The sequence below is a fragment of the Lynx canadensis genome, chromosome B2 (assembly GCF_007474595.2).
Source record: "Lynx canadensis isolate LIC74 chromosome B2, mLynCan4.pri.v2, whole genome shotgun sequence".
NCBI classification, from domain to species: domain Eukaryota; kingdom Metazoa; phylum Chordata; class Mammalia; order Carnivora; family Felidae; genus Lynx; species Lynx canadensis.
The window spans coordinates 142,592,281-142,615,507 of NC_044307.1; the positions used below are offsets into that span (position 1 = coordinate 142,592,281).

Sequence of the window (23,227 nt, forward strand, 5' to 3'; positions counted from 1 at the left end):
CAGAGCGGACTGGGCTGAAGCAGCACGTATCATGGCAATGGCAACATGACCACACTGACGATGGCAGCGGCCGACACTGAATAGTGTTAGGTCTGCTCTAGGTGCTTTATGTGTATCAGCCTTTATTCATTGTTTTACGGTTTTTTTTTAATAATTTTTTAAGTTTATTTTTTTTTTTTGAGAGACAGAGAGACACAGAGAGAAAGGAAGTGTGTGTGCACAAGTCGGAGAGGGGCAGAGAGACGGGGAGAGAATCCCAAGCAGGTTCTGCACTGTTAGCACAGAGCCCATTGCGGGGCTCGAACTCACGAGATCATGACCTGAGCGGAAATCCAGAGTCAGATGCTTAACCGACTGGGCCACCCAGGCACCCCTGTGTCAGCTTTTAACACCTCCCTCTGTGCCTGTGAGTTAAGGCAGTATTATGCCCTGTTTTGTGGACGAGGAAACTGGCACAGAGAGGTGAAGTAAGGTGCCAAGTTCACACAGCTAGTAAACTCTGCCTCATCGGGACCCAAACCCAGGCATCTGGTGTCAGAACCGGGGTGTGTGTGGATTGGCACTTGCGAGCACCCCCCCAACCCCGCCCCAGGCAGGATTACGTGAGTACAAAATGCAGTCGAGTCCTGCTTATTGGTGAGCTACATCATGCAGAGCATTTCCAACAGAGTAACCCATCATCCACCATATTTCTTAAGCAAGTACTCCGAGTCTCTAGAATGAGCTTCCAAACCTTTATTACTTCCTCCCTTGTGGCTTCTAAATGTATAAATGGAGAGATTCCACAAAAAGCCATGGGGACTGTCTCCGAAGCAGCCCCACTGTGCACTTGGACCTCCATGGCCAGTCATTGCCGACGTGTGCTAATGGAATGCAAACTTAATTTTTATTATCAGCCTCAGTGAAATATCATTAGGAAAGTAAGGGTGTTGCCCTCCCCAGAAACAAAATCCAAGCATATATTCCGAGGCCACATATTGGTACTGGGTTATGTTACTGGTACTACTGGGTAATTAGAAATTGGTTGTTTTCTGGGGCGGCTGCGTGGCTCAGTCGGTTGGACATCAGACTTCGACTCAGGTCATGATCTCACGGTTTGTGAGTTTGAGCCCCCATGTCAGGCTCTGTGCTGACAGCTCGGAGCCTGGAGCCTGCTTCAGATTCTGCGTCTCCCTCTCTCTGCCCCTTCCCCATTCACACTCTGTCTCTCTCTGTTTCAAAAATAAATGAATGTTAAAAAAAATTTTTTTTTAAAGAAATTGGTTGTTTTCTAGAAACAAGAAAGTTGTGAGCCTAGTGTGCCATACTCCTGCTGAACTGGGGGCCCCCCAGAAGCCCCTGGCCTGCCCCTCTGAGGAGGGGCTGCACGAAGGGGCAGCCAAGGACTCTGGATTGGGGGCCACCTTGGGCTGGGAAGTCAGGCATGCCTGGGAGGGTGCTAGCCTCTCTCCAAGACAACTCCAGACCCACCCAGGCATCTCTCTTGGAGCTCTTTAGGCCAGAAAATCCCTCAGGAAATTCTTGGTTTTTCACAATTTAGCTTTGTTTCCTACTGGCGTGTATTTATTTGTGGAGAGTGGGGTAGGCCAGCAGCCAGGGCTAGGGCCCTTGGAGGAGCATAAGAGGCCAGGGGAACTGAATAGGCCTCCTTCCCTAAATCTAAAATACACATCTGAATCCATGAAAAGAATTTAAAAGTCTCACATTTTGAACAAATCTCTTGTTCCCCATTTGGTGCTGCTTTGTTTTGTTTAGAGAACAAATCTTGTCACACCAAACTTCTTTCTTCCATAACTGGATAAAATTTCCTACTGTGGCTGAGTTGGGGCTGTATTCTTTCCAAAACCCAAGTCCCTCTGGATGGGGCATTTCTCAAGGACAACCTCCCCTCAGAACATCGTGAACGGCTCACAGGTTTGCACAGGCAAGATGGGCTGCTGGCCTCTCCCACTGCCCCCACAGGCTCCCCCGGCCTGGGCAGATACAGTGGGGGCATAGTGCCTGGCTTTGTTCTTCCCTCCTGTCACATTCTTTGCCCCTTCTCTCTCTGCCCTACCTCACTCACCCCTGTGCCCATTAGAGGGCCAGAGCCTTCCCTGGACATCCCAGCCAAGCCTGTCCATCAGGGACTAAGAACCAGTGACATGCCCAGCATCGTGTGCCTGGGTTTCTCTAAAATGTTCTTAAATGGCACAACGATGTGCTCCTAAGAGTGTTTTTGTGGGGCTCCTGGCTGGCTCAGTCAGTTAAACGTCTGACTCTTGATTTCAGCTCAGGTCATGATCTCACAGTTGTGGGATCGAGCCCTGCATCAGGCTCCACGCTGAGCCTGGAGCCTGCTTGGGATTCTCTCTCTCACTTCCTCTGCCCCTTTCCCTCACTCATGTTCTGTCTCCCTCTCTCTCTCCCTCTCTAAAAAAGGAAGGAAGGGAGGGAGGGAGGGAGGGAGGGAGGGAGGAAGGAAGGAAGGAAGGAAGGAAGGAAGGAAGGAAGAGAAAGAAAGCAAAACAAGGGTGTGTTCATGTTTCCCACTGAGAGCTGTGAGCCATGAGGGCAAAGACCCACATTCAGTTCCCTGCATGGGTCCCAGAGGTGTGCATGGCAGCAGGGTAGGAATGGCCACATTTGGGGGTAGGGGGTCCTCATACAAGTCTGGCAGAAGGAATGGAAAGTTGGAAAGAGAGAAAGACCACTCCCAAGGTGTGGTCAGGGTCAGGCCCTGCAGGCCAGGGCTAAGGGTCAACCTGTGGTTGACAGGTTTAATAGAATGGCAAGTCTACATAGTCAAAAAGGGGCTGTGACAGAGGGTGGGGTATAGTTTCCATGGGAAACCCAGGAGGGCTTCCCAGAGGAGGGGGCCTAAGTTGTCATCTATTCTAACAGATGAGTAGGAATTGGGGGAAGGGAACTAAGGGAAAACAGAAAGGGGAGCAGCATGTGCAAAGGCCCTGAGGTGAGGGGAGAGCCTGTAGGAGAAGGAACTAAAGGAACTCGTGTGTAGGAGTGAGCGAACTACAGAGGGCAAACCAAGAGGTAAGGCCAGGGGAGCACATCCAGATTAGGAGGGGCTCCTGGGCCATTGTGAGGACTAAAATGAGACTTGGGGCAGACTGTCACAGTCTTCGGCATGTGGCTGTTCCATTAAACAGGACTAACACACAGGATGAAGGCTGAGAAGAGGTTTGTCCTCCCTGCTGCCCTTTCAGACTCTTTTGATGACCTAGTTCTTCTTCTTTTTTTTTTTTTTTTTTTTTTTTTGCTCCTGAATGAAATCCCCTGTAAGTCCCTTAGTTTCTCCTGTCACTTAAAAAAAAAAAAAAAAAAAAAAAAAAGGACTCCGGGCACTTTCATTTCCTTGAGAATCATATTGTTTCAGTGAACGGAAACTCCGGAGTTCATAGAAAAGCAACACTTTCCACCCCTTCATCCCTACCCAGGTTGGGGTTTCAGGGGATCTTTTGGAAAGACAGTTCCGCCCGACTCCACGCTGGTTCTCTCCCGGGGGATCTGCGTCTGGCCTCAGCCTCGCCCCGCCTCCCTTGTGTGTGTCCTCAGGAGGGTACAGGTGTCGGCCTGTCCGCGGCACCCTTCTTTGCTCTTTACCCCTTTGACCTTCTGTGCCCTGGCAGGGGGTCACAAACCTGGTCTAGGCTGCACGGGGCTCCAGCACCTCTTTTTGAAAGATGGAGCTTCTTGTTGCCTATTGGTTTTTCTAAACCTCTGGGGATCCAACAGAAACTGAAGCGGACAGAGTCCCATTCCAAGATCTTATCACAAGTATTTTTTTAATGCCTTGTTATTGTGTCGTCCGAACACCTGAAGGTAGAGGTTGCCATAACTCCTATCTTCTGGGGGCCTGACGAGTAGCAGGGCAACCTCACGGACCAGCCCTCCGCCCTCAGGAGTGGGGAATGTACGTGAGCACATTGGATGCACCAGCAGCATTTCCGACGAGTGTGGCCCGAGCCCCAGATGGTGGGGGCCGCACCAGGAGCGCCCACTTATTAGCTGCACCTCCTCTTGCCCTTTGTAGTTCTGCCCTTAGACTCGAGGTCAGCTGCGAGGCAGAGGGGAGTGTGTAAAATCACGACGCCACCAGGCGACAAGTGGTATGTGCCCCTAGAGGAGTCACACGCAGGTCCCAGAGAATCCGGAGAAGGGGCAAAAGCAAAGGCTGGGGGCTTTTGAACCTGGCCGTGAAGAACGGACAGCGGGGTGGAAGGGAGAGTGACTCGGGGCAAGAGAAACCAGAGCCCGAACGAAAGGCACGGGTGGCAAAGCCCAGAGAGGCGGAGCGGGGCCTTCTGTTCGTGCGCATGCGCTGGCGCAGGCGCAGGCGCAGGCGCAGGCACACGGTGTCCCGAAGAGCTAGGCGCGCTGCGCTTGCAGTGAGAGGGCGTGGGTTGAGACCCGGCGGAAAGTGGGGACAAGTCCTCCGAGGCCTGGAGTGTTCGCAGGTGAAGAAGCGCGCCCCCCTCCCTCGAGCAGCGCCAGCGGGCGTAGAGACATTATCAGGATGGGGGGCAGTTAGACAGGGCCCCAGTGGCCATGATGGCCAGGGTTGGGGGGACAGGGTGGGAGGGGGTGGGAGTCTGTAGCTGGTGGCAGGGAACAGACGCTACAGACATTTGTCAAAGGCAGAGGTGACAGAATTTGGTACTGACTGTACCTGAAGGTGAGTCAGGGTGTATTCCCAGGTGCGTGCAGTGGCGCCCCACACAGAAAGAGGGAGCCCCGCATGGAAATTAAAATAGTATTGATGAGTCTTTGGCTTTTTATTCACTCTCTTCCTCCGTATTGCTTTTTCTCTTGTAGCCTGATTGACAGAAGAGGATACATCCAGCCTGACACACCGCAGCCAGCCGCACCCTCCAATGGCATTGCCGCCTACGGAGCCACGCAGTCACAGAGCGACATGGTAGGGGCCGCCTGCAGCCGGGCCCAGAGCTCCCTGCAGAGGCTTCTCTTCTGCTTCTGTGTTCACTAACCCAGTAACAGACCAAGCACACCTAGAAACCTTCCCGGAACACCCATTTACTGAAACGCTCAGATGAGGGAACAGAAGCGTTAAATTAAGGCAATACCCAACAAAGGGTTATGGCCCCTGAGTGGTTGGTTTGCTCTGGGTTGTGTAAGGGGAAGTCCGCATGCAAAAGGTCTTCCAGAAACAGCTCGTGGCACCGTGTGATGGAAAGCCCCCTTACACAGAACCAGGATGTCGTCGGGGAGTGGGGGGGAAGGGGTGAGATACAAGTGCTCCAAACTGGCCTGGCTGGCTGGCTGGTCCCTTTTTGTCCCTTTGCCTCAATCTGTGCTCACCTCCCCACCCCCTCTTTAAGTGTACAATGGGTGGCCACTTCTCCCCACTTTCAGCGGTGACCTAAGCTCAGTCATGCATATCTCAATACACTAAATCAGACAAGGTGTTCTTGATTCACAGCCAAAACTGAGCTAGTGCCTCTCCAAGAGGTCTCATAGGGGTCCTGTGAGGTGTGGAACGGCATGCTTGGTTTCTGGGATGCAGGTTGGAGACTTGGGACAGGGGCAAGAGTCCCTCTGTGGGGACCCGAAAGCTCAGCCAGGCCCGGCTCCAACCATCCATCCCTTAAAACTCCTTAGGCGTCTAGAAGACAATGGCTTCACTTTATCTGGAACAGATTTCCCTAAAGAAATCTGTTTCTGAAAGGGACCCAGTCTGTGGCCACCCAGGAGCTGTTTGTTCTTTGTAGAAGGGAATCACCCTCAAGACTGTCTCTGTAAGCATTCAGGGCTAAGGGAACACGCTTAATGCCAGCAACCCTGTAGCTGTGTTTATGACCCTGGAACTAGGCTCCAGCCCCCAGCAGAAGCTTGCTTGGACTAACTTGTTGGTAGTGGTGGTGTCTAATTTGTGCTGTGGTGCTTTGCTTCGCTAATAGAGCACCTCCTTTAAAGGAAAGTACATGCGCGTCACAGTCCTTGCCACTCTACTCTGAAAGTGGTCACAGGACATCTTTTTCTGTCCCCACTCACCCACATAAGTGACCCTTAAGGGTCACCCCCTTATTTTTCAGAGGACAAAAATGAGGAGAGAGAAAGGAGAGAGGCAAACAGGAGATTACATTTATTTAGCACTGACTGTGTTCAAACACTTGATGATCAGAATCTTGTTTAATCCAAACCAACAATGACAACTGGGCATGCCTGTCTCTTGCTTTTCTTTTTAAGCTAGGAGAAGCAGATCATCTCTGCCCAAGGGTACACAGCCACTAATTTGTGGATACAAACCAGTCTGATGACTCTAATGCCCACGTTCACTTCCACCGCTTCCTCCTTCAAGTGAACAGGCGCTAAAGACCGCTGTGTCCGTGCTCAGTAGTCTTTCTCAGCCACTTACAGGCGCACAACAAATGTCCTGGAATGAATTCTGACCACGGCATCCACTGATCACTTCTGTGGTGTGTGCGCATGTTTTCACATTGTGTATGTGACCTCTCATTAGTTCAGTAACCCTTCCTGAGTCCCTACTGTGTTGAGGACTCAACTGTGGTAGGGATGCAAGGTCTGTGGAGTGCAGTCCATCTGCCCTCAAGGAGGCAGCGTCCGGGGACAGGACACAAACACATACGGAAAGGAAGTAGTAGGAACCTGCACTAGGGGGCACCACTGACGGCAATGGTCCTTATCAGAACCAACAAACTTACGTTAGTTTTACCCTGTGACTCCCATAGTACTGATCCCACCTTTCAGTGTACTTTCACTAGATTTAAAAAGTAAGCAAGGCTGCCTTCAAGATGTTGACACTATTAAGCCACTTTATGTTAAGACGAGATGAGGGCATAATTTATTAATTCCACACATTTATTGAGTACCTACTATGTGCGTCTATGAGAGCCAGAGAGGGCAGGTTTAACAAGGGACACAGGGAGGTCTTTTCATTCCATACGGTTAATCAGATTCCTCAAACTGCTCTTGTGCCCTCCGGAGTCTGTTCTAAGTAGACCACACCATAACCCCAGTTAAGGGCATACCCCCGAGGGAACTGGCCTGGCAGGAATGGTTATGGTGCCACTGCCTATTCCTATGGGAAGGCCACCTCCCAAGTAACCAGTGACCCTGAGGCACTGGGCTTGATGCCATATGGATTGTTTACAGAGGACACTTCCAAGATGAAGAAGAAGCTTGTAACGGTGAAGCAGTTGCCGTTGCTAAGCCCTTATCTTTCAATCCAAAGCCTCTGGCTTGAACTCTTAGGAAGCATGAGGATATTAAAAACCTAGGGCTCCTTGCCCTTATATTCTCCCCTCTATCTGGAGATGAGCCACAAGTGTGGGCAGCTGCAGATGACGTCCACGTGCCCTAAGTGCCAGTCAGATCAGGGACTCGGGAAGAGCTCTGACGTACAGCAAGTCCTGCTCAGTCCCGACCACAGGAGCCGTGGCATCCTGAGTCTGGGGAGGGACTGACTGAGGACCTGTGACCGTCAGGGACCTGCCAAGGCTGACTGCACCCCGACTTCATGCCACCTCTACCTTGCTCACCCACGTGGAAGTAGAAGACACCATGTCCCCCAGCACCACCCAGCCACCAGAACACACAGAGGGGCAGAATTTCATTCGTTTCTTTGTCCAGCCATACACAGATCTTTCCTGAAGAGCTAGTAGGACAGCATGCTGAAAGTGCCACGGGATAGAAAGGAATGACCAAGGCACAGATCGTCCCCCGGGCGCCTTCCAGTACAGTAACACTCCAGCTGCCACAACCCTAATGCCATCTGTGCCCCTAAGTTCAAATTCATGACATTTTGCTTACACTTTCTGGACCAGCGTCTCCCCCTGCCTCCCATGGACTCCACAGTAGAGAAGCTGTACATCACTGAGTCCCATGGCCCACCCTGTCCCTGTCAGAGACAAAATCTAAAAATCCTGGCATGTCCACTCCAGATTTGGTCAATAACACAGTCTTGGAGACTGGTCCCTGGGCCAAGGTGTTCCAGCAGTGGTAAAAAGTGTGCAGAGACGTCTCTTTCACATGGGAGGCACTTCACAGTCAAGCACCAGGCTTTAAAGAGGCCTTTCTTACCACCTTTTGAAGAGCAGATGAGGGGGCGCCTGGATGGCTCAGTCGGTTGAAGGACCGACTTCGGCTCAGGTCATGATCTCACAGCTCGTGAGTTCGAGCCCCGCGTCGGGCTCTGTGCTGACAGCTCGGAGCCTGGAACCTGCTTCAGATTCTGTGTCTCCCTCTCTTTCTGCCCCTAACCCACTTGCATTCCATCTCTGTCTCTCTCAAAAATAAATAAACGTTAAAAAATTTTTTTTAAAAAATGAAGAGCAGATGGGGATTAACTGTGCAAAGAGCCAGACTTCTGACACTTTCTAGATGAGTGACCTTGACAAGTTGCCTAACCTCTCTCTGCCTCAGTGTTTTCATCCATAAAATGGGAACATATCGATATCCTTACCTTGTAGAATTTCTGTGGGGATTAAGTGAGCTAATGCATGTAAAGCACTTAAAACCTTGCCTAGCACAAAGTAAGAATTATATTTAAGTATTACTGTATTATTATTATTATTATTATTATTATTATTATCATCATCATCTCCCTGATACCCATGGTGACAAGATCAGCCAGGTCAGTTTCATCCACTCCGAGCTACTGGGCAGCAATGGACATGATTCAGGTGAAGGAAAGAGCTTGGGTGGGAAGCGGGAGTGAGAGCTTCAGTCCTGGCTCCCACCAGTTATCTCCCTGACTACTAGCAAGTCCCCCTGCCTCTGTGGCCCTCAGTTTTCCCCAGCTGCAAAATGGGAGCTGGGACTAATTTGTCCCCGAAGCCCCAACCAGCTCAAAGCTCTCTGTGAGTCTCTGATTTTTGCAGCTTGACAGGCCAGAAGAGCAGAGAACAACTTCTCAGTCCCCATACACAGGAGAGGGAGCCAGCTCCCCCTGGAAGAGGGTAAATGCTGTGACCCTTGGTTCCTCCTACGCCTCTCACCCGCCCTGATGCAGACTGGAGACCCCGCACTTGGCATGGGAATGGGGGATGTGCTGCAGTCTGGACTTCATACCAAACCTCCCCTTCTCATTTGTCTCCTGTTTCTCAAATTTCTAGGATAAACCCCACTTAGCCCTGGCGTATAATCTCTTTTATATGTTTCTGGATTTGGTTTGCTAGTGTTTTGTTGAGGATGTTTACATCTATGTTCATAAAAGATTTTGGTCTGCAGTTGCCTTTTCTTTGAATATTTCTGTTGTTCGTATCAGGGTTAATAATAGCTTCATAGACTGAGTTGAAAAGTATTTCTTCTTCTTTTTGGAAGAGTTGCTGAAGAACTGGGATTCTTTTTAAAAGATCTGGTAGAACTCACCGGTAAAGCCATGTGGTCCCAAGCTTTTCTTTGTGGCTAGTTTTTTGATTACTAATTCACTCACTACCTATTACAGGTCCATTCAGATTTTCTATTTCTTCTCGAGTCAGTTTCAATAGTATGTGTCTTTCTAGGAGTTTATTTCATGAGGTTGCCTAATTTGTTGCCATTGTCTCTTTGGTCATACATCATTATTGTTTTATTATGGAAATAGGTGAAAGGAGGAAAAATTAAGCCTGAAAAAGTAAAAGCAAATAGAAAATGAGAGTAATTTGCAGAAGTGAAGGGAGAAGGAAGAAGTATCCCAGGACCATGGTGAGAGTGAAGGAACATGTGGGGTGAGCCCTGAAGGGGGAAATGGGTGTTTTGTGTTTCTCAAGCGCTGTGAAATGCACGTTACTCCCCCAGAGGAGAGAGCTGGGAGACTCTAGCAAAGTGACTTCAGTGGGGGCTGCAGGCCCCGTGCGGTTTGCTTTGCCTTCTCCTACTTTGAGTAACGCCAGGACCAAGAGAAATACACGTATCAAGCAGTTTCCAGGAATTGTCAAAATCTGGAGCTAAAATATTTCAAGATTGACAATAAACTAATTCTCTGAGGCAAACAGTAACATTTCTTCCTTTCCTTTGACTTGCTTAGTCTGCCTATAACAGACACCCCAACCCTCACTACACACTGAACCGACACATCAGAACCAGCAGTGCCTGGCAAGAAGGAACCTGAAACCCTTCAGGTTTTCTAGTGTCTGATACAGCAGTGGACACCTAGGAACTCACCTTTTGCTCTTTTGGAAACATGCATAATCACTAAGAGCAATTTGTCCACAAGCAATCCATCGTCTTCCTTTTTATCTATTTCATTTATTGGATGTAATTAGAGCTCACGATCAATTAAAAAAAAAAAGTTCTGGTGTTCCAGTCCCCACTCAATCAGACAAATGTGAAAACTGGCTTTAAATCCCTTAAAGTTGAATTCGTCAGAATCACAAGGTAAATTTCAGGCAGTTCTAAAAATGGAACCAAGTTTATTTGGTAGAGAATTATACTGTGTTTATCACTTTTTGCAATTGGCAGAGCGTGGACAATATTGAAACTGTTATTGCAGGGACCATCTCATTTAATGCCAACAACAACCTGCAAAATACTCCCGTTTTACAAAGCATGAAATGGAAGCTTTAGAATAACGACTGGCTTGCTCAAAGTCACACAGCCAGTGGTTCAAGACCTGGCTGCTTTCCACTCATTCAACTTCAAAAGCCCTCAAATTGGTGTCAGCTGAATGTCTTCAGATCTGGCCCTTACATCTGGCAGCTGGGTTTACCACAATCCAGTGGGCCTCAGCCGTGGATGCACTTTAGAATCACAATGCTGATATCCTGAGCCCAATGAAGTCAGAATCCCCTGGAGGTGATTTAATCATCAGCTAGCATTGAAAAACATCCCCATAGTCTTCAGATTCTCCTGAACTCTCTACAAGCTTGGGTTAAAAGGAATGATTTTTGAGCCATATTTTGCTTTAACACCAAGAAAATTTTTTCTTGAAAAACCTTACGTCAATTTGACTCAACTAAGACATGATCTGTTCAGAAAATATTCATATTCAGGTGCATGGAGGATTTCAACAATGTGCCAGCAAACGAGAGGTTGGGGAGTCATAGAAGTCCAAAAACAAGTGCTCGGGTTTCAGGCAAAGCTTCCTGGAGGAGATGACGTCTGAGCCAAATATTAAAGTATTGATTACAATGAATAGCCACCCAGAGGTGGGAGAGATGCTCCATGCAGAGCACAGAGGCCCAGGCATACATGGGGTGGACTCGTGTGCATTTGCGGGACCAAGAGGACTGAGTTACAGGGTGTGGGTTGCAAAGCAGGCAGGAGGGGAAGCATGTGAAGAGCCTTGGGTGCCTTAAAACCAGCGTGGATTTTGTTCTATAACGTGGCAGGGAGCCACTGCAGAGGCTCAGTTCAGTGAGCAATACCATTAGATTTTCACGTGGGGTTAATGGAGCCCGGGAAGCTCTTTGGGGCACAGAGGGAGGCGTGTTAGTATGGAGACAGGGAAAACAGAAGGAGACCCTCACAGTAAGCCTAGCGGATAGCAGGATAGCAGAAGTGGTTCAGAAAAGAGGCAGCAAGTCTGGGATTTGGAGATGGTCACAGTGGAGGTCTGGAGTCAAGAAGCCAGGGATGGTCCCCGCCTTTCAGCTTAGTGATAAGGTGATCATATAAGTCGCCAAAAGGAAACACAGGAAGAGGGGCAGGTCAGGGGGAAGCTGATTGTGGCATGTGTGTGCCCATAGGTAGCTGGGGGTGGTGGGGTGGTGCCCTGCAGGTAGCTGGGAAAGCCTAAAGAAGGTTTGCTTCCCTGTACTTAGGAAAGAATGACATGGTTTGTAGAAATTCACTTTGAAATAGTAGAGATGTGAGTCAGTTTTGTTAGTTATCCTAGAAGTATCAGTCGATCTGGCATTTTTTAAAAAACTGTGAGTTGTTCATGTTTGTCATCTGAGATATTAACCCAATTTCATCTCTCATGTGGAAGATTATTATTTTAAATCAACATTTACCACTTCTCAGTCTTTTGGCTAAGATCAAGTGAAAATCAACATTTATTATCTTTTCCTAAATTTCTCTCCCCTGACCCCTGTGAGCTCTGCCCTCACCAAGTCAAATCAAGTCTCTTGGTCTAATTGGATACTAGTGAGGATGGTAGAATAAAGCCGTAAGACAGTCAAAGAGAAAGCTTTGCAAATGGACCGATTTAAGTACTCAGCGCAGCGGGGAAAGGTAGGGAGAGAGCTCAGTTGGCATCACGGCCCCTGGGCTTGCGTTTGCCGGTCCTGACACTGGGGGCTGCAGCATCATGGGCAAGTCCCTTAATCCCAAGAGCCTCCAGTTCCTAAACCATGAAGTAAGAAGGGGTGAGTGGTGACCGCCTTCCTGGATGTGGTTGGAACTGAGACCCCTTTCTGTCCCACCCTCCCAGCCCCAGGGGATGACACAGCCTGGCACACAGGAGGTGCTCATTAAATGTTGAGTGTGTGTGAAAGTTCCCCTCAAAGGGCCTTCTCAGGGGAATTTCTGCACAAATACTACTTTGTTCCTGTCTTCATTCCCACGCCTCATTCTTTCCTCACTCTGGTTTTGTCACATCTCCTTCGTGAATATGGAACTAGGGACTAGAGAGACAGTTCTCTTTGGTGCAGTGATAGCCTTGATAGGATCAAATTAATCCATGGGCCAGGAGACCAGAAGTCATGGCTATTCTGCCTATTGGACTCTGTCAGCAAAGTGCCTGTGTGCTTTTTCCAGGGACTGTGAAAAGTTTTAAGGCCTGAAAAAAACGATGAGCTCCAAAACATGAAAACTACAAAATCAAAATTAGTAAATTAATGTCTACAAGACCCATGACTGTGTCACCTTCATTAATTGTTAATTAAATTTAGCTTTCATGCAAATTTTACCACGTTAGAAGTGATTGTAGGTTGGGTTTCTGTCACTTTATAATAATTCCCAAGTACACATGTGAGTGAGTTGCCCATAAATGAATCTAAAAGTGAACTGACTTCAAGCCCCACGCACTCTCTACGTCTCCATGCTGCCTCTGTTATGAGACACCCGCTTGGCGTACAGCTGAGAGAACTCTTTCTGGTCTCAAGGCTCCTACCCACTACTGACAGTGTCCCCAAATGTATCAGAACATCTCCAGGAGAGGCTGGATGTGAACACTCCAATGGGGGGAAGATGAGATGTGTTCTACATGGCCCCACAGGTCAGAACCAGGGCCAGATGCAAATCCTGCCCAGTCCAAGAGGGAAATGTCCAACACTCAGAGGCCCCCATCCCAAAGATACTTAGGATGGGGGGGTGGGGATGGTTGTTTAGTGCCTAAGTGATCCCTCTACTACAAATTCCTGAGGAAGGAAATGTTAGAAAAGTAACGAAGGGCCATCTAAAGCATTAAAAGGGTGTGTGTAACCTCAGTATAGCCTCTGTTGTCTGAGTGCTGGTGACATTCTGAGGAGCCATACTGGAATTACTTGCAGATAACCCCAGTGCCAGCCGAAGATCACATTTTCATTGTTCCTGTTTTCCTCATCATTGGCTTTTATTAATACCTAATATTGAAGTTCTTTCCATGTATACATAGGACATCCAGTTATGGTCAGTTTTTAGTATGTATATTTCAATTGATTGTCAAATGACTGAAGTTCTGTATAGCATCGGGGTCAGAGTTTATGCTCATATCTGGCACTTGTAACTAAAAGATCCTTTGCAACACGTGCTACCCACAAAGCTAAGAACATAGTTCATGGTTGTTAGAAATTTTGTTTGTTAGAAAATCATTTGTTATATTTACTTAACCTAATTTTTGAATGCACTTTAATCCAGTATCAAAAAAGGCTGACTCTAGCAGTTACCTGATTTATGAAAATAAGTTTGTGAATAAATATTGCAGAACTCTCCATGCATCATCTGAAAAAATCTAATATAGTAGGAAAAATAACTTATACACACTTAAATAGTAATGTTAAATGACAATAAAAAGAAAGCTCTCCTCCTAACCTACATTTTAGGTGGATTTTAGAAGTTTATAGTGATTCTGTAACTGTAAACGAGCACTCATAAGACCCGAGAACACGGCTTCACAGCCAAACAGAAATAAATGATGCCCAGTGCTAATACTTTTGACAGAATTGGAGCAGAAGAAATAAATAATTTCATTCGCTCTTGATTTGTATACAAGACCATCTCGAAAACTCCCAGATTTGCTTTTAACAGCATTTAATCTGTGTGCTAGGTATATTTCAAACAAGGAGCCAGATAGAGTGAAATAAAATGTATTCCAACATGAGCGATTTTACTTGAAAATCTGCAAAAACAAAAAGTAAATGATCTCTATGGTGTTTTCAGATTGTAACATTAAGTGATAAAATGTGCAACATCTGAACATCTGAAACCATAAACTTCTTTGTAAGTTAAATGGCAGAGCTTCATGTGGGCAGTAAATCAGCCAGCCGTCAAGTGACTTACTGCAACCACAGCACACGCTCTCGCATTCCTGCCAGGAGTCGTTTTATGCTGCCAGCAGAAGGGTCTTCTCATAGACCCTCTTACAAGCGATCAGGCTTCTATTCCATTGGAATTCAGCATTTGGATGATTTTTGACTCTTAAATGGCAATTTCATATGATTCAACCTGATATTTGATAAATAGGAACCTTTATAGGGTTGTTTTGGAATGATCGTGTGAGTTTCTCAGTTTTCTGTTTGTAGTAGATGGGTTGTCACTGCCCAATATCCAGGTGTTTATTGGTTTTTCTTAAGAGTATATAACTGGTTAGAGAAAATGATACACTGAAGGGCGTCTTGGTGTTCGCACTGGAGTGTGAGCCCTGCTACCAAGTTGTCAGAGGAAGAAGCAGGCGGTGACGTCTCCCCCTACTGGTGGAAGAGAGGAATCGGCACATGAAAAGCCAAGGAGGTGGTGGGTAGTGGAAGCATGAATAAAGCGAAGAGAAAATAGAGGTGGGAGGGAAAGAAGAAAGGCCGAAGAGGGAGAAGTCAAGGTGAAGGGAGGAGAAAAAAAGAAGTGGGAGGGAAACCCATGAAAGGAAGAGATGGAGGGGAAAGCAGAGAAGAGCATTGGGAAGGCCAGAGAGAAAGAAAACTAAGTGGAAAAATCAACAAGAAGTGGGCAAATAAGAATCAGAAGCAAAGGTAAAAAGGAGGAGGTGTAAGAACATTTTCATGGATCATCTCCATAGTAACCCTGAAAATACTGGCCAAGTTCTCAAATGGGACTGCAACCATGAAGGTTTATCAATCCATCCTCCTGGGGATTTGTGCAAAATGAGGAAAAGTTGCGAGCTTTAAAAAAGAAAAAATTGGATGTCTCCTAATCGTTGAGTCTTTTCTAAGAAGGAGATGGTCCAAACATGCCACATTAATGGTATGAGAATTATAGTCATTGCACTGTCCCTGGTTGGAATCTGATAAAATCCATAGTCCTGTAGAGCCAGTAGGAAACTTTATCTGGGCAAAATCCGGTAGAACAAAGTCTGGTCCCTGGGTACCCCAAATGGGATTGGTTGTCCAAAGGAAAATCGGTTTGAATGTGGCAAATTATCTTCAAAGTTTTGGGTGCAGCAGGATTTAGACACTTAGTTTCATGGTCCAGTAACTGTGATTACTGATATCACGGCCATAGGTTAAACTGGTGGGGAGCGATGGGGGGGGGGGGGCAAAGAGTAGGTTAATTGTTAATATGTAACTGTGTTTTCCTATGACAAAGGAAACTCCATAACTATACTCAGAAAGACAGTCCTCTTTTAAAATAAAGAAGTCTATACAAGAGGTGCTTGAAGTCTGATAACACGAGTCAGAGTTCAAAGTAGTCATTTTGAAAAAATTTCTGAGTGACTTATATTTAGATTTCGTTTAATTAAATGGTTTAGGCTAAATTTATTTCCATGTATTTAAGTCCTTAGGCTTCACCCCTGGTAAACTGGACAGCATTTTCAACAGCCCGGCTGGGAGGCTGAGCACAGACAGATTTGTTACTGTTTTAACAAGTTGTCGGTCGGGCCACAGGAAAATGCCAATAGGTGTATACAGGAGTGAACCCAGGTTTGGAGGGCGCTTTCTCTTTAAGAGAGAAAAACCAATATGCCAGGAACCAGGAGGGCAGGGGCCCTGATCCTGAGCCTCATGGTTTCAGAGTAAACCCACCCCAGGTACCTGCGGTCTTGTTGGAGTCAGCAGTGATGACAGTGAAAAGCCTTGGAAGACACATCCAGCCCCACCTAGCCCTCCAGGTGAACACAAGCTCTAAGGAGTGGACAGACCACTTTATCCCCAGAGGTTCTGGTGCCCCCTGTGGGCCCTGCCGTGAGCATGGCTGGAGGGTTGTGATCAAGGAGGAAGAAATGAACAGTGACCTGGAGAGAGGAGGGAGAAGGAGGGGGGCACCTCTCCCCTCATGCTTGCGCCCCTGACCTTGAAAATCTCCAGCTCTGCCCTCAAACAGAATTCTCTGTGAGCCTGTAAGAGTTGTCTTGCGCTGATCCCTAAAATAGAATTTGCCAATTAGTTTTCAATAAAAAAGGCTTCCTGCAGGTCAACAGAGACAAGCAAATCTGATTTGCAATTTTATCTTTCCTTAGAGCTGAGGGCATTGTGTAGACAGAAGGTAGGAGGAATAGTGAGGGCTCCAGGAGGGAAGATTGAGAACAAGACTCCAGTACCCAGAAAAGCGCCTGCTCTCTGCAGCTCTGGGCTCGGCTCTGGGGTCGCTAGCGGGCCTGCTCACAGGCTGCACTGAGCCCCGGGAAATGGAGGCAGTGCGGAGCTCAGCTGGCTGTAAGAATACCAAATGGAACGCGTCACAAAACACGAAACGTTCTTTGCAAAGCACAATATATCCAAAGCCCTAGGTCAGTTTCCAGAAGATGAATGTGATTAATCAGGAAGTTGCTCCTCCCCACTCTGCCCTGTCAAGACGGAGCCAGTGTGCTGGACTGAAAGGACGGAACTGGAGAGCTTGAGCAGACCTGTGTGGACCAGCCTGCCCGCAGCCCCGCCCCCCGCCCCGAGTGCTCCTCAGCACCTCCCACCAGAAAGCCCCTCCACACCGAGCTGAAACCCCCTGCAGGAGCGGCCCGGTGGGAAAACACAGCTATGGCAAAAACTGCGTGGTGGTGCTTGGGAAGATGAGTACAGGAGGTGACTGTGACCAGCCTTCCAGCCCATGCTCCAGGCTCTGGGTGTTTCTGAGCTCCCTGGACTGAGATGACGGCTGAAAGAAAAGTGAGGGTCTCCTTGTGATGGAATACTACTTGGCAATGAGAAAGAATGAAATCCTACCATTTGCAACAATGTGGATGGAACTGGAGAGTATTATTGCTAAGTGAAATAAGTCAGAGAAAGGTATCATATGTTTCCACTCGCATGTGGAATTTGAGAAACTTAACCAAAGACCAAGGGGGAGGGAAGGGGAAAAAAATAGGTATAAACAGAGAGGGAGGGAGGCAAACCATAAGAGACTCTTAAATACAAAGAACAAACTGAGGGTTGATGGGGGGCGGGGGGAGGGGGAAATGGGTGATGGGCATTGAGGAGGGCACCTGTTGGGATGAGGACTGGGGGTTGTATGGAAGCGATGAATCACGGGAATTGACTCCTGAAACCAAGAGCACACTGTATACGCTGTACGTTAGCTAACTTGGTAGTAAATTATATTTAGAAGGAAAAAAAGTGAGGGTCTCCCATGGAACTGGCTTTCCTTCCTTAAAGAGCTCTACTCTTGCCCAGAATCGAGGTATTTTGCCCTCTAAAGCCTGTGAATTCATGAGAGACTGCAACTCTTCCTTCTCCTCCTCTGGCGGGGGGGAGGAGGGGTACCACTTGTGATTGTAGAAAGAAACCCATTTGGCCAAAAGGACACAGACACACACACACACACACACACACACACACACACACACACTGGAGCAAATAAAGAAAAGCCTTAGGAGTCAGAACTTCCAGTGAACTCCCTCTCCTCCCTGAAGGCCACATGGTGCATGGTTTGGGCTCTTCCCTGCACAGAGGTGGTTGAGTGATGGTAGTCCTGGGTATCCCCTTGGCAGGAACAGGGTGAGGCACCTCCTTTGCAAACCCATTAGCACAGATTCTACAGCAACTCCGGACTTCCGAAAAAGAGAGGAGGGGATAGATAATCAGACAAGGAACGTTTATTAAGCACCTACTATGTGGCACATGCAATAGTAGAGGTTTGCAGCCAGGCAAACTCAGCCCCAGGTCCTGGGTCCATGCCTTACTTTTATCTGTAAGGTCTTGAGCAAGCCACTCGTTCGTTTAAGCCTCAGGATCTTCATTTGTGAAGAGGGGAACTTCTGACGCAAAGTAGTAGCCTGCCTGGCTCACTGCTTGAACCCAAACTTGGGACAGATTAGCTCACACCGACTCTTCTCCTTCCCGTGGAAGAGCAGTTCTTGAAAATCTCTTAAGGGGTCACTGCCCACGTTTGAGTTCAAGATCTCTGTGTGCTGTCGAAGTTTTCTGGCTGATCTGAAACCCGCCCCCATGGCTCAAGAGAGGGTTTACGGAGGATCAGAGATCCACATTCGATCGGCTAAAAGTGTGTTTACACCATTTCCTTCGCCCAGTGAGTGAGGAGAGGCAAAGGACATAGGGTGTAATGCGATGTAAGAATGCTTAGAAGAAAAGGAAATATCTTGTAAAATGTTGGCATTTTCTTTCACAGATTAAAAAAAACCACAGAAGCTCAATTAATGGTCCTTGAAGCTGATGAAAATTTAGCAGTGGGGAATTCTAGGGCTTTGTGAACAGTCTGCTCAGACTTTTTGTAGTAAAATGTACATGACCTACAATGTATCATTTTAACCCTTTCAAGTGTGCACTTCAGTGGCAATAAGTACACTCACATTGTTGTGCAGAGGTCACTACCGTCCATCTACGGGATCCCTCATCTCTCAAAACTGAGACTCTGTCCCCGTGAACACGAGCTCCCTTCCCCCTCCCTGACTTCCGGCAACCACCCTTCTCTCTGCTTTCTGTCTTTACAGAGGTAACTACTGTAGGTACTACTATAAGCGGAAACGTACAATATTTGCCCATTTGTGACTGGCTGGCTTCACCTGGCGTGATACCCCCAGGGTTCATCCATGTTGGAGCGGGTGTTAGGATTTCCTTCCTTGTTATGTCTCAGTAGGGGTCCATCGTCTGTACGTACCACATTTTGTTCATCCTCTCATCTGTCGATGGACCCCGGCTTCTCCCTTTGGGCTTTGGCTATTGTGAATCACTCTGCTTTGAACTAGGTGTACAGGCCCTGTGTTTTTAAAACAATAGAGTAAAAGCGGTTTTCAGCACACGAAAAACAGGCACCTCAGATTGCTAAGGTGGTAAACCTGTGACTTCATCCGCGGGATTGTTTTTTAACTAGGTTGAGTCTGTAAAGGGGGACCAGGAGCATGATGGCCTCTGGCTGCATGTAACTCCCTGGGCAGCTGTGGGTGATCAGTACTTTCAGCGGCTTATTTAGATGCTGGGTATTTGCACTTACCGTGTATGTGCTGGGCGCCTCCAGATGAAACCAGGCTGCTGTGCAGGCTCTCTGCCCTGAGGTGTCACTAACGGGTTTCTCTCTCTCTCTCTCTCTCTCTCTCTCTCTCTCTCTCTCTCTCTCTCTCTCTCTCTCTCTCTCTCTCATTCTCTCTGTCTGTCTCTCTCTTCTCGCATCCTGTCCTTTCCTTCCCTGCCCCCCCCACTGTGCCCCCTTTCCTCCCCACCCTGTGCCCATCTCATCTCCGCCTTCTCTTTGCTGGCTGCCTCCTGCTCTCCAGTGTGACCAAGACCAGTGCATTCAGAGCACCAAATTCGTTTTGCAGGCCGCGGCCACGCCCCTGCTGCAGAGCGAGCCTAGCCTCACCAGCGACGAGCTGCACCTGCCCGGGAAGCCGGGCCTGGGCACTCCCTGTGCCAGCCTGACGCTGGGGCAGCCCACGCCGCCCTCCTCCATGCCCAACCTCACCGCGGAGGCCGCGCTGACAGACATACTGCCCCTGAAAGAGGAGCACGTGGGCCACCAGTTTCTGACTCCAGAGGAAGCGCCCTCGCCGCCCAGGATGCTGGCGGGCAGCCCCCTGGCCCACAGCCGCACCATGCACGTCCTCGGTCTGGCCAGCCAGGACTCTCTGCATGAGGACTCCGTGCGCGGCCTGGTGAAGCTCAGCTCCGTGTGACCACAGCCCCGGGGGCTGCAGACAGTAGGAGCTTTCCCATGACCCAACTCCGTGGTGGTGAGGACAACTCCAGTCCTGGGGCACAGAGACTACCGGGAGAGTGAATGGATCCCCCCTCCGTGGCAGACGAGGGCAGGGCCCAAATGCCCACGGCTTGGTTTAGTTGAATTTTCTTCCCCAGCCCGACTGCCTTGAGAACAATGAAAATAAGAGAAGTAGCTGTTTGCCAGCATTTGGAGTCTGAGGGGGGTGGGCCTGGGAGAGAGGAGAGTCGGGGCTGCCGAGTCCGGGAGGAAAGGACAGTGTTCTGCTTCCTGCTTGCTGCTCTTGTGACGGACGCACGGAAAGTCGAGGACCCTTGTGGCCAGACTGAAATTGCACCTGAGTGTTATGCTACTAATATCTGAAATAGACATGCCATTCCATTTGTTAATTTAAAAAAAAAAAAAAAAAAAAAAAAACCTAAAAGGGAAAAAAAATGACCGGATCTGGATTTGCATGCCACACTACGTCTGCTTACAGTGGTGTTGGTATTCAAACGGAAGTGCTGCTTGCTCGCTTTCTTTCTTCTAATTCGGTGAATCTTCAAGTGCTGTTTTACGGGAAGACAGTGCGACACACACGGAGACTCGTGGGACGATGCCATCACTCACCGGCTTCTTCAGCTGCATTATCCAGGGGCCGGCGGAGCCCCGGGCTGCAGAGGGTCGCTGGGGTTTTATCCTATCCAGTATCAGCTAACCTTCTGTTTAGTAGTTAGATGAGGTATTGTGTTGTACCACACCTGCCACAGCCTCCACCTCCTTGTGTGACCAAACTTCCTGTGGACAGCCAATAAAATGACGTCCTCTGTTATTTTGGATCTGCGTACACTTATCCTTAATAGCTTCCACGACAACACAGCCGTCTGGATGGCCTGTGGAGAGTTTGGTTTTACTAAAGTATTCCCTAGCAAGGAATGGTCTCAAAACAGCCAAAAGCAAAATATTTGAATTGGGGTTTTATTTTACGGGATGATTTATCAGGTAAGAGGGTAGCTTTCCCACAGAATTTGCCCCACATTCGCAGATTGCCACACAGTGGTTAATCTGTGGCAGGTAGAAGGGAGAGGGTGTGCAGGGATGAGGACCACAGTGGCACCATCTTCTGCGTTGTGTTCATGTATCCCCAGGGTTCAGAAAGGGCCACCTGAGGTCCTACGAAGATATCAAAAATTGAGGAGGAGAAACCAGCTTAAAGTTTGGGCCCAGATCATGCAGACCATCATTCTTAGCCAGAAGCTAATCAGTATGGAATTAACAAAATTACCCCTTCGTTCACTTCATTTATCAGCCAGAAGGGAACTGGCTTAGCATCTGGGGAGTAAGTCACTTTGGAGGCAGCTGCAGGGACTCAGCAGGCTCTGTCCTTGCTTCTCTCCAGACGATAAATTCAACAGCCCAATCTGCTCAAGTTCAGAATCATGCTGTTGCCCCTCACAACCATAAAGAAACACAAGATGCGGTGATCAGTGGTATAAGATGCCCCAACAATTTACATTTACGGAAAAAGGCTGTTTCTCCTGAGAAACAGTTGCCATTTTATAGAAAAGAAAAGGAAAGGAGAAAAGAAAAAGAAAAGCACAACTTAAAGTCTTATTTGGAATAAAGCCAGTTCTTTGTCGGTGGAAAAATAATTTGTGCTGAAAATAACCACAGAATTCTCTCATGGTGTTATCTTTGAACCATCTTTGTTTTTCGTACTGTATATATGAATAGAGAACAAGAAGGTAAATTGTGTGTAGCCTTTGTTAATCTTCTGGACCTCCTAACTACTTGTGCTCAGAACTTACAATAAGGGGGATAGAGCTCTTCCTTACACAGCCCCCCCCCCCACACACACACACACGCTCGTGGTCATCAACACACAGGAATTCTCCTTGCACACGTGCTGCCTGTGAGCAAAAAGCAACAGCCCCACAATGTGCCTTCTGTAACGTCCCAAACCCTCTGCTTTTTGCCTCCTTCCATCTGCTGCCCGGAGACCCTGGGAGAGCGTTGGCCCTGGTGAAAGACAAGGATGGGTCAGTTCTCACTCCTGTGTCTGTATGGCTCAGCCCATTCCCAGTTTCTTCATCTGAAGGATGAAGACAATGGACTTTTGAGTCTTTCCATTCCTTTTTAACTTTGTGTCATTTTAATTTTTATGCATAATTCACATTGACTTTTTTTTCTTCACATTTTATTTAAATTCTAGTTCGTTGACATACAGTGCAATATTGGTTTCAGGAAAATTCAGTGGCTCATCACTTACATACAACACCCAGTGCTCATAACAATATGTGTCCTCCTTAATACCCATCATCCATGTGTTCTTTCCATTTCTAATATCGTCTAATTCAGTAAGTGCTGATTTCCCATGACCACTCCTTCTTTCCACCTCCTTATGAAAAAATCCAGAAAGTAAGGATCTTTTGTCTTTAATAATATTTACATAATATTTATTACCAATTCTCCACTCCACCCTCAGCCCTGTCCCAGGGACATCACTTAATCAAAAAGAGGACTGGGAATTTCGGTGAAACAAATCAAGGCTATTCAAGGCTATGCAGGGTCCAAGAGGGAGATTAACTTGAATGGGACAATTTGCTAAGACAATTAACTTCTTTTTTTTTTAATTTTTTTTTTCAACGTTTTTTATTTATTTTTGGGACAGAGAGAGACAGAGCATGAACGGGGGAGGGGCAGAGAGAGAGGGAGACACAGAATCGGAAACAGGCTCCAGGCTCCGAGCCATCAGCCCAGAGCCTGACGCGGGGCCCGAACTCAATGGACCGCGAGATTGTGACCTGGCTGAAGTCGGACGCTTAACCGACTGCGCCACCCAGGCGCCCCAAGACAATTAACTTCTTAAATAAAACCCCAAACCAGAGAGTTACTCACAACCCTTCCCTCTGTGGCTTAGAAAAGAATGGAGAGTGTGTGGAATGAATGACTGCATTCCCAGGAGTCCCCTTCTTCTCCTGGGGTGTATGCATGTGTGTGTGTGTATATATATATATATATATATATATATATATATATGTATATATATTTAAATGTGGAGTGGATCCATCTAGCTGTGGCTGTGTAG

General features: G+C 47.8%; 1 protein-coding gene across 2 annotated transcripts in view; it reads left to right on the forward strand.

Moving 5' to 3' along the window:
* Window positions 1-20,971, forward strand: part of ZDHHC14 (zinc finger DHHC-type palmitoyltransferase 14) — a 291,719-nt gene extending 270,748 nt beyond the window's left edge. The window contains exons 8-9 of one of the 2 annotated variants that reach the window (XM_030316681.1): window positions 4,816-4,918; window positions 19,718-20,971. In XM_030316681.1, the coding sequence (XP_030172541.1) occupies window positions 4,816-4,918; window positions 19,718-20,116 (502 nt within the window). In that variant the 3' untranslated portion in view covers window positions 20,117-20,971. The remainder of the gene's footprint in view (window positions 1-4,815; window positions 4,919-19,717) is intronic. The other variant, XM_030316682.1, reaches the window with a different exon arrangement.
* Window positions 20,972-23,227: the final 2,256 nt, after the last annotated feature.